This window comes from Pelobates fuscus, chromosome 3 (genome assembly GCF_036172605.1).
Source record: "Pelobates fuscus isolate aPelFus1 chromosome 3, aPelFus1.pri, whole genome shotgun sequence".
NCBI lineage: Eukaryota > Metazoa > Chordata > Amphibia > Anura > Pelobatidae > Pelobates > Pelobates fuscus.
In genome coordinates, this window is record NC_086319.1 from 155,913,236 (window position 1) to 155,925,514 (window position 12,279).

Here is a 12,279-nt window from a genome sequence, read left to right on the forward strand (position 1 = left end):
GTACATGTCCAAAGCCAACACCCCCTCACTCGCCCTCTCCCTAGACGCCGAAAAGGCTTTTGACAGAGTCCAATGGCCATTCCTATTCCAGCTACTTGAAACACAAGGCTTCCCAGAAACATACCTTAGTGCCATCAAAGCCCTGTATACGGATCTACAAGCACAGACAATCATACCTGGAGCCCCCAGGACCCCCTTCCCAGTGCGGAATGGGACACGACAGGGATGTCCCTTGTCGCCCCTACTATTCGCACTAGTGCTGGAACCTCTACTGCAATCCATTAGAACAGACCCACTGATACAGGGCATACAAATAGGAAACAAACAATTCAAAGTAGCGGCATACGCCGATGATGTCCTCTTAACACTGACTGACCCGACACGATCCATGGACCGACTAGACGCACTCTTATTACAATACGGAGAAGTCTCCGGATATAAGGTCAACCTCACCAAATCCATAGTCATGCCATTCCACCTGCAAGAACACGAGGCATCATATATCAAGCACAAACACCAACTAAAGATAAACCAGGAATCGCTAACATATCTAGGAATACAACTTACAGCTGACCCCACTGCGCTATACAAACACAACTACACACCCCTCTTACGCACCATAAAAAATGACTTAGACAAGTGGACAGATAAACCCATCACATGGCTAGGGCGCCTCCACTCAGTTAAAATGAACGTCATGCCCAGACTCTTATTCCTCTTTCAAGCACTACCGATCAGGGTCACCAGAAGAGATCTAGCAGACGTTCAGAGGGCTATAGACGCCTTCATATGGCAGAGGAAAAAACCCAGAATAGCCAGAGCTATACTATACAACCCTAAACCACGAGGAGGCTTGGGATTGCCCCACTTACACAACTACTATGTAGCGGCACAACTCGCCCAAATAGCACACTGGCACTGCCCAATAGACCAACGCAGATGGGTAGACATAGAATCCATAATGACTGGCACGGACCTACCTCAATTCTTAATATGGACACCCAGAGAACACAGGACGATACTTAGAACAGACTGCCCAGCCATCCTCAACTCCATACGCCTCTGGGACCAGGTAGCACAGAAATATAAACTAATGAACACCCCAAGCCCGATGACTCCAATTATCCGGAATAAAGCATTCCCGCCGGGACTCAGGGCTCGAGACTTCAAAGCCATAGAAACCACAGGACTACAACGCTACATACACCTATACATCGACAAACAATTAGTAACATACGATCACTTAAAATCCCTAGCTCCGTTGCAAAACAGAGATTTTTTCCGCTACATCCAGATCAGAGACTTCGCGCAAACAGCCACGGTCAAAGCAGCGACAACCAAAAACTTAACATTTTTCGAACGCATATGCTTCAAAGAAAACATGCCAACTAAACTTATCTCATTACTCTATAACCACATCTGCACAGAGGCAGGGACATGGGGGACAATCACCTACACAGACAGGTGGGAAGCAGACTTAGGGGACACACTGGAGGGGATAGACTGGCAAGCCATTTGGGAAGCATGCGCAAAAACATCTATCTGTACCTCCCTACAGGAGCAAGCGTACAAAACGCTCTTTAGGTGGTACACAACCCCGGTCAAGCAAAGCCACATGAAAATCAGCCCCTCAGACACCTGCTGGCGTACGTGCGGGGAAAAAGGCACCTACATTCACATGTGGTGGCAATGTCCAAAAGTTGCCTTGTTCTGGGGGGAGGTAATAGCCATGAGCTCCTGCATCCTGAACAAAAGACTCACGCCCGACCCATGGGCTTGCTTACTCTCCCGACCGACAGACGGACTAGACAGACACGAACAGAGACTATTAAACATGTTATACCTAGCAGCCCGTAGAGCCCTAGCACAACAATGGATACAGTCGGAGACGCCACCTTTATCCCTAGTCCTAGCCAAAATCAAAGACAACTACTTAATGGACAAAATGACGGCACAGATACGCAATACCACGACAGCCTTTAACAGAGTATGGGCACCATGGGAACAATACAACGAATGACTCCACTACTGAGCCAAGAGGCAGGAAGTAGACACTCACCCTCACCACCAGACAAATAAGAGTCTCCCACACCCCTAAAGGCGAGGACGACTCACCCTCAAACGAGGCCAGACTGACGCCAACCTGGACTGACTCCTCAAAAGGGGGGAAAAAATAAAACTGAAATAGAAATAACAACAACAAACCTCACTTGTACAAACATGTGTTTTATATATAGATGCAATTGTAGCACACACGTCTATGTTATGTTATATTGTTGAAGTTGGGAAAAAAAAAAAAAAAAGAGACAGACAACTGAAAATATACAGGCGTACACCAAAGGCTTCTGCAAAGCACATAAATGATATGCTACTGTACTGCTTTAATGTCTGTTGGACAATAAATAAAGAATTGAAAAAAAAATAAAAACAATGTGGAGTGGAAAACTGGAGTGAACTGGAAAAATTCTCAAAGTCAGCTATGCTTCCATTTCTGCTACTCTGGCTAAATCATTTTAGCCACTTTGAATGCTCACTTTAATAAATAACCGTGTAGGTCTTCACTGAGAAGTGACTCTTGTACTTATAATGCCCCCTTAACAATAGAAAATAAAAAAATTAAATACATAATTTAGTGCCAGAGTAGTGGTTATGGTGCCATCAGGCTGCAGGTGCAGTGCCCTAGTTCTTGGTCAAACTGTTTTCAGGAGATTTAACCAAAACCAGGGGTCCCTACACACTCACAGCCCAACCTATATGGAATTACAAATGATTAAGGTAATCAAATACATATTCCAAAATAGATTTAAAAATCGTGTAGTCTATATGGCACCTAACCTAGTATTTTAAATGTTCAAAAAAATTTAAAATAAATCCATACAAAACATGATTATTTACAATCTGGAACACAAAGTATAAGTAAATAAGGGAGGTACAGCAGTTTCAAGAATAAATACACCAAAGGTCACTAAGAAAGCTCCGAATAACGGAGCCTGCTTACCTCTGGGTCTGCAAGCCTTTGTGATAGTCCCACTACAAAGACTAAGTTTTTCTGCACAACACGCACACTGGCCAAATGTTTGCGATTTTCTGATATTTTTTGTTTCCGCTCATTCTGTTTTTGCTTCTTTTCATTTTTTATCCTTTGTAGTTCTTCTTGGGAGAGAGGTTTGTATACTGCTGGGTCCTCTGGATATGGCTATGGCAAAAAAATAAAAAATAAAACTGGAACAAGTTTTTATGAATTATTCAAATACATATTCCTATATGGACTTTTTTTTTTTTTTTTTTAAACGTTTGAATAGTATTAGCATTGTTAAAGATAATATTTTTAACCCTAGAGGTTTCCATTGTTTGTTTTAGATTCATGCCCCTTATAAAATTAAATTGGGGGAAGAAAACAAAAAAATCATTTGGACCTCTGGCACATGCATGGCAAAGCGCCAAATTCTTTAAAGAAACACTCCACACACAAAGCCCTTCAACTGTTCCTGCACAGTCTGTTTAATTTATAATTAAGTCTGTTAATGGTCTGCTACAGCCTACATGAGTCTTATGTATGTGCTTAGAGTGATTAACAGAGCAGGAGATAACTTCTAAAGTAAACATGCTGTGCTGTCACATAGGACTATTGCAACTTTACTGACATTCCAACCCAGTCAAAAGATATTGGATAAAGTAGGGGAAAGGGTTTTGTTCAAGGAAGATCTTGTCATCTTGCGGAATTCTCCATAGACAGTGTTATATTCTCTTACAGAGGACCGGATGGCAGAACCTGGTGGCCCACAAGACACAAGTTCAGGTAAACATACCTCACCTTCCCTTGCTCCCCCAGGCCACAAGATACCCAGCATCAATGTCACTGTCGGGGACTCTCTGCAAATTATGCAAAGATGCCAGAAGGTGACAGCTGCTCTAATGAAGCAGTTTTAATGTAGCAATCATGCTTGTGCAGCCTCACTGCTCAATTATCTGCCATTTAGGAATTAATTCACTTTTCTGCAGCCCAAGTACACTGCCTCCTGGAACGTTAAAAAAAAAAAAAAAAAGTTTAATAATGATCAATCATTAATTTACAAGTTCCTTTCCGTGCTCTGCATTCTGGACGTTAATCACACCAATGAGGATTCTATAGGCTTTACCATGCAAGTAACAGAGTAAGAGAGACGAAATTCTAAACTAAACACACTGAGCAACAAGTGGAGCTAAAACATTTCAACCCTTTTTCATGAGTTTGTAGGGAGGCAGTGTGAATTTCAGTCAGGGGTTGTGTGCCTATGGCATCATAGACAAAGTGATTAATCTCCTAAATCACAAAAAAGTGATCAGTGACACTGCAGGGTCATGTTCTATACACCAAAACCACTTCACAAAGCTAAAAGTTTCTTTGTGCTTAGAGAAATGCTTTACAATAACGTGGTCCAATGAAAATGGAGATATTGGTACCCTTTTTAATGTGAAGTGTTTTGTTTCCCCTTAAGAGACAGGTCTTCTGTACATCCACATTTCCGAATTCAAGTTATGAGTCTAACCTTTCTGCAAGCTGGGCATAGCCCATTTTCATCAGTGCGTATACGATGCCAGCAAAAACGGCAAATCTGGTAGCCACATGTGCAAGGAAAGAAGTTGATATCGTCTATTTCCAAAGGTTCCATGCAAAGAGGGCACTCCACAGGGTCTTCTTTCACATCAGGGCTGCGGGACATCTTTACAGGATCCCAGAAATGTACGAAAAAAGGCGAACTGAAGAGTATTCCAGGCTTGTAATAATTTAATAGTAAACTAAAATCCGTCAGGGGCAAGGATCTAAAAAAGAAGGAGGGAAAAAAAAGGAAATACATTATTAGTGGTTCACCCACGACAAGCATTTGTATTACTGCTGCTGCAAACAGCAAAATATATAGAATTGAAATGTTACACATTTCCACTAACTTCATCCTGCAGTAGCCATGGTACCAAATTAAAACAAAGGCATTGTCCTGGTTTACAAGAGGTCAAAATAACAATATTCTATCTACATCGACAGAAACAAAATAAATGCATTTAGAAAGATGTCTAACAGGATATACCGTAGCTGTACACATTTAAAAAGCATCTTCCTTCAGAGCTGAATTAGATTATGGCTGAGGGAATTGATCAGAGATTGAAGAGTTAAACACTACGCACAGTGTCATCCTATGGCTCATTGCAACAGCTGAAAAATAACAGTTACACAATGAAATATTTGGGTGAATATACATTTTCCAACCAGAAATACAGAAAGAAGACTGTAGAGCTTCAATATAAAATCCTTGGCTGCTTTTTTGTACTGCATTAATTGTAATTTTAATATTGTTGGTCCCTGAGGAAGTCCCATACTTTATAGAAGGGACGAAATGCGTAGGACCTCTATTGTATTTATTTTTTATATATTTTATTGAAAATTAAAGCCGCTTTTTCATACCTTCACCCGGAGTCCTGCTTTTTGGTGGAAAGATCCAGGGAAGTGTCCAGGGGAATTCCCCCCAGCCCCCCATACCATCAGGGGAGGCACCATATATGCCTGAACTGTCCAAGATCCTGTGAGTGCATTTCATATTGCGCAAATGATATTTCTGTCAAACTTTATTACACTATATTTTGTTTTTGTATTTATCTCAATTTAGGCTACCAGCCGGTTCCCTCGTTGTGTTTTGTATATATTAATATAAAATCCTTGACCTGCAAAGGATCCAAAACGCACGTTATTAAAATGTTTGGCATTCGGAAACTGTTAACGGGGAAGAACTATGAAACCAAATTAATAATATATATACTCAGATTTTATGGGCACATAGCATATTAATATCTGTGTATAGCAGTATAATTCTGCATTACATATGTATTCAGCAGAGTACTAATTTTCTTTTGTGAAGTTTATTTACCCAATCACCGTATTGTTTGTAAACATATCACTGCTGACAGAGCCAACAATTGATGAAGCTCGTGAAAGTTGTCAGCCAATTGGGTGCATTATATTTCCTTCCCAATTATGTAACCTAGACTGCAATGACGACAGCCCCCAGGCAGATATTTTCATTAGTCTCTCTGGCAAGAAAAGTATTTTTAGCCTTGTGTTAGAGAGCAGCCTTTTCATCCATGTAAGCATCTTCTCTTACATGCTTTACTGAGTCAGCATACACACAGCCTGACAAATCTCACACATTCACATTTCTGTCTGAGCAAAAACTGCTGAATACCCCAAGAAACCGGGAAACGAATACACATACATTAAAGCTTTAAAATGAAGTTCTCCATACTGGGGTTCACCTCTTGCCCCATTTTGTAAAGGGACACTATAGTCACCAGTACAACTACAGCTTAATGTATAATAGCTCCCTTCAGGCATTTTCATGATTGAAACACTGCCTTTTCAGAGAAAAGGCAGTGTTTATATTGGCCCTAGGGACACCTCCAAGTGGCCACTCCTTAGATGGCCACTGGAGGTTCTTCCTGGCTCAAGGCTGCACAGTAAGCAGCCCTGCCGCTCAGCGACGCTGAATTTTCCTCAGATTGCATTGATTCAATGCATCTCCATGAGTGTTTGGCCCTGCCCCCTTGCCGATTTTAGCCAAGCCATGGGACAAGCATTGGATTGCCTAAAAAGCGGCAATTTTAATGATGTCACCAAGGGGGCGGAGCCAGCACACCCATGGAGCTCTGGAAATAAGGAGAGTTTTAACCCATTCTGAGGGGGTTAGGAGGGGGCAAGCCACCTAAATGGTGGGTTTTCACTATAGGGTCAGGAATACATATTTGTGTTCCTGACCCTATAGTGTTCCTTTAAAGCATTATTGACAAAAAAATCCAGTGACAAAAAACTAAAACATAAGATACCTCTAAATTTCTCTTACATGCTGAAAACAGCATACTGCATGAACTAGAAAGGGTCTGCTATTTGAACAACATTGTCAAGGTACAATAAATTTCTATCTAGCAGAGAAGTTTATGGGATATGCAATTCAGAATTAGTTTCATTCCTATTAATTACTTTACATGTTCTTGTTAATTGATGCTACTAGAAATAGTTAAAGGGATGCTATAGTCCCCAAAACAACTACAGCTTATTGTATTTGTTCTGGTGAGTATAATCATTCCCTTCAGGCCTTTTGTAGTAAACACTGTCTTTTCAGAGAAAATGCAAGGTTTATACTAAAGCCTATTGATACCTCCACTGGCCACTCATATGGCTTCCTGGGGCACACTGTGCAGTACTGCCATTCAGTGTATCCACCTTCCGCATGGAGACACTGAACTTTCCTCATAGAGATGCCTTGATCTGACTCGCTGACAGTCTCCGCTTATCCTATGGGAAAGCATTGTTATTGGCTTTTGTTCAAAACTTCTGATGTTACCCAAGCAGGCAGAGCAGGGGCAAAGGCAGCAGCTGCAGACTTGAATACAAGTACGATTTTACAATATTGAAGGAGACAAGGGGGGATAAATTGTGGTTTTAACACTATAGGGTCAGGAATACGGGTTTGTGTTCTTGGCCCTATAGAGTACCTTTAAGACTTAAAGTAAGCTTTTTTACAAAGCTTTTTAATGCAAACTGCAGGAGCTTTATTACATAGCTACATAGAATAGAGACAATTGTCCATCAAGTCCGACCTCTCTAACATTTGTTTTTGCAGTTCCATTGATCCATACATATCAAATAGAAGGCAAAAACACACAGTCTGAAGCCCTTTTAATTTTGCAACAAATTAGGAAAAAAAATCATTCTTGACCCTGGAATGACAATCAGGTATCTCATATGATCAAGAAGATATTACTCCACAAATTAAAAATTATATCCCTATATGCTATGTTTTTCCAAATATTTATCCAATTGCAGCTGATCATCAATATCAATTCCATACAAACAGTGATAGTTTGAAATCAGGAGTATAAATTCTGCTTTATCAATGTGTCAAAACAGGGGTGGTGGGGTGAGCACATTTTTCTGAACCCCTTCCAGTTTAGTTTTTGGTTTCCAAATAGGAATTGTGAACATTATAGTAAGCTCTAGTTGTTACAATACTTTTATTGCCACTTTCATAGAAATCAAAACCTAAAAAGATTCTACTGGAGGCAGAGGACACTAAATATAGACATTCAGACAGTTCCCAGTACGCTTACATCAAATATTTTGAGCACTCCAAACTCAATGGAGAAATTCTCATTGTAGTCAGAGTGGATTAATATTTATCAGATTATCAAAAAATTATCAGTTATTAAAAATGATCATTAATCAAAATATTCCAGAAACTGCAATAATAATGGGAAATAAATAGCCAGAAAATGAGTGAAAAAAAATTGACTGAATTATCAGTACTCAAAATGCTGGCACATATTACCAAGAATTATTATATCAAGAAGTACATTTTAAATATACATCTACATGTTATTAAAAAAAATATGGCAGAAACAGCACCAATTTAAATATCTGCAAAATTAGTTCTGTATGCCGAACCCTAAACCTTCCTTCCAGTTTGAAAATCCAATAGGCAAACAAAATATTGATCTACATTATTTCCAAAGGCTTATTTCTCTACATTCTAAAGATGCCAAAAATAAAAATAAATTAGTTGTTGAAAAAACACATGCATTAAAAATCTGTTTGACTATTCACTAGTGTTTTTCTTTCAATACTGTGTGTGGTTTTTAGATATTAATTTTTCCAATCCCCCACACTCTGCTAAATGTGTTCATGTTCCTTTTGTTCAGAGTTCTGTTTTGCAGCTTGAAATTCATGTGTGGGTGCATGAGTGACATTTTGTTCACGGAGGAATAAAAACACACCAGACCATAAATTAGGGAGAAAAAAAAAGTGCATTGGCTTTCACATTTTCAATTAAATGGGTCACAATCAAGAAGGACGAAAAGGTAAAAGGTGACCAAACAAAACTTTAATTGCTTTCAGAGTGCATGTGATTTAAATCAAGCTGATTTAAGGCACTAGTTAGTAAAATCACGATTCAAATCAAGCCTTCAACTTAGAAACTCGTTCTTGCTGAAATTATTTTAATATTTGCATATTTGAAGATTTCATATTGAGAATAATGTTTCAGATTAATTTAACAACTATATCAGAACTGATTTTGTTATATACCATTAGAAAAGCATAGATATTGAGAAAATCATAGCAAGGTGCCCTATCTCCAGGTTAATAGATTAGTCACTATTATTTGGACAATTTAATAGTTTTATCTAAATATCATTATAAAAGCATACATATTCTTGTATTTAGTATTTAATTATGTACCCAATTCCAGCACCGATGTCCATCAGCGCCTCCTCCGACAGCCATCAGATGTTAACTTACTTTAAACGTTTCTATCTCCTGTTCTGTATATTGATCTTTAATTACATACAGTAGGCTTCTATAGAGTCCAGCTAGCTATTAACCCCTTCAGGACGGAGTCAATAGTACAAGTTCTGATCAAAACAAAATGTAAAACAAAAACTGGAATTTGCGCTATATGTCTGTTCAACCATAATTCACCTCTTTCATATAAAGTGCACTAACACTTAGAGATCATTTTGTTCAGGAGAAACAGGGCTTTAATTTCTCATGAACTTTCCGCCTGACATTTTAGCTGTAAATGTCATAATATTGTTTCGCTTTTACTGCAATAAAATACATATATTTGTATTCAGCAAAGTCTCATGAGTACAGCAGTACCCCCCATTAACAGATTTTTACGGTGTTTTGGAAAGTTACAGGGTCAAATATAGCACATTCCATTTTTTTTTTTTTCACATTCAAATTTGATTCGCCATATTAGGAATGTTACCTTTGAGACCATGTGGTAGCCCAGGAATGAGAATTACCCCCATGATGGCAAACCATTTGCAAAAGTACACAACCCAAGGTATTGCAAGTGGGGTATGTCCAGTCTTTTTTAGTAGCCACTTAGTCACTCAGCTATGAAGAAAGGTTAACAAATTTAAACTTTAGTTTAGAAAAATGTCTGCCTGAGAGGGGATATGATAACACATAAATATATTCGGGGCCAATACAAACCATTGTGTGGAAATCTATTCACAAACCGGACATTACATAGGACACGAGGTCATGCGTTTAGACTGGGAAAACGTTTTTTTACTGCAAGAACAATAAGTATGTGTGGAATTCTCTGCCTGAAGAAGTGGTTTTATCAGAGTCCATACAGATGTTCAAACAGCTACTAGATGCATACTTGCAAAAACAGAATATTCAGGGATATGATCTTTCAATGTAGGGTAATAACGGCTTGATCCAAGGATAAATCTGACTGCCATTCTAGGGTCAAGAAGGAATTTTTTTCCTAGCTTGTTGCAAAATTGGAAGGTTTTTTTGCCTTCTTTTGGATCAACAGCAAAAAACAAATGTGAGGAAGGCTTAACTTGATGGACGCAAGTCTGGGTATACTCAGCAGTCTGTCTGTATTCAGCAGTTGGTGTGTGAATGTATTGCATTTGTTGGAGATACTTATAAATATAAGCTTAATTTTATCTATTTATATCATTATTTAGAACTTGTATCATTGAACTCTCTGTTGTGTTCTGTTAAAACAGAAGATGTCAATTAGTTTGGACAACTGTACGAGTTGTTTTTTTCTAAACTTAAACCTCAGTATTCAGGTTTAATTGCCGTGCACTTTGAGGAAAAAAAAGTTGGCATGTATTGCGGTTTGGGCACTCAGGCTTAAAAAGGTTCGCCATCACTATTCTACCTCCTCACAGATCATGACTGTTTCATAAATCTGCTACCTGGCGCTATGCCACCCAAGGGAGCAGTACATGCCTGATCTCCATAGGAGAGTAGAATAATTGAAGAGTACATCAAAGACTCCCTAAGTAAAGGCCACATATGTAAATCAACCTTGCCTGCTGGTGCAGGGTTCTTTTCTTTTGCCAATCTTTTTTTATTTCAGTTTTGAGAATTAACATTGACAACAATCTCAACAGAAAAGCATTGTAATCAAGTTTGTTACAGTACGCACAACATTTGTTACGGAATCAAGATATGCGATTTAACAGTAAAACATGTAAACGAGTCCTATCTATTTATGTATAAGTTGGTAGACATTAAATGAGCACGTGAACCTAGTTCGTCCCTGTGGCCTCCCTCTGTTGTCGTTCTAGGATTGCACCGTAGCGCTGTAGATAAGTGTGTGCATACCTCCTTCTTTAGCTTATTTCTTCCAGTCCTTGCGTCTTACCTAACTTTACTCCAGTAGGTGGACTGAGGTTGGAATTTCCCTTCATGTAAGCATGACTTTATTGGAATGACAGCCAGTGGTTTCGCCAAGATTGGAATCCTTGTGAGTTTTCCCTAATCCATGTTTGTGAGTGCCCTACCATTTTAGGGATTCCGTCTAATTATGGTCTTTTCTGTCTTTGTCTGGTCCGTTGTAAGATGTTAGGGCCGTTGCGTCGGTGGGCAGTTTGCTGGGTCTCAATGTCCTGTGACTTATTATGCCTCCTTGTCGTAGCTCGATCTCTTGTTATTTGTCTTTGATTCTTCAGTACCTGCATCTCGGGTGGTCTGTGTCGGATGTAGTGTGTATTTTGTGTGTATGATGGTTAGGGAGAGATGAAAAGAGAGCGTGTGTGAGTGTATCCAGTCCATGAGTGGTCCGGGTGTGATGTAGAGAAGGAATCGTGTAAGAGATGAGGGTTACAGGGGGTTCCCCACAACTTGTCACTCTCTGTATAGGCTCATCCCGCGTCCCTCAGGGTCCCCCTGGCCATGCGTGTGTCAGAGTCTTGTTTGGGTATCCCGGCTGCGTCGTTGCGGTTATAGTCCTGTCATCCCTGTAGGGGCCATGCAGAAGCTCAGTTTTCTTGGTTCTCCGACCGTTCTTCCGGAGATAAATTCAAGCCATGGTGTCCATGTCTGTAAATAGCGTTCTGTTCCCACTCAAGGAGGCTGAAAGCTGCTCCATGCCGTGGATCTCTTCTACCTTTTCCATCCACTGTCGCAGCGTGGGGACCTGTTTGGTCCGCCAGCGAAGCGGAATAAGTAGTTTGGCCGCATTTAGGAGGTGTTTTGTGAGTGATTTTTCGTACCTCGAAAGAGGCATGTCAGTGTGATGAAGGAGCATTTGCAGTGGTTGGAGAGATAGGTCCGAGTCCGTGATTTTTTTTATCTGCGCGTGGATTTGTTTCCAGTAAGGGGCGATGTGTTTGCAGGACCACCAGATGTGGAGGTCCATGCCCACCTCAGTCTCACATCTCCAACATACGTCTGTGACTTCCAGTATCATTCTGTGTAGTCGCTCCGGCGTTCTATAC

General features: G+C 39.9%; 1 protein-coding gene across 7 annotated transcripts in view; it reads right to left on the reverse strand.

Moving 5' to 3' along the window:
* The window catches only part of CNOT4 (CCR4-NOT transcription complex subunit 4), a 103,254-nt gene that overhangs the window by 60,626 nt on the left and 30,349 nt on the right, over window positions 1–12,279 (reverse strand). For all 7 annotated transcript variants that reach the window (XM_063447566.1, XM_063447563.1, XM_063447560.1 and 4 more), the window contains exons 2-3: window positions 4,530–4,803; window positions 2,999–3,196 (exon numbers count right to left, since the gene is read on the reverse strand). In XM_063447566.1, coding sequence (XP_063303636.1) covers window positions 2,999–3,196; window positions 4,530–4,703 — 372 coding nt within the window. In that variant the 5' untranslated portion in view covers window positions 4,704–4,803. The remainder of the gene's footprint in view (window positions 1–2,998; window positions 3,197–4,529; window positions 4,804–12,279) is intronic.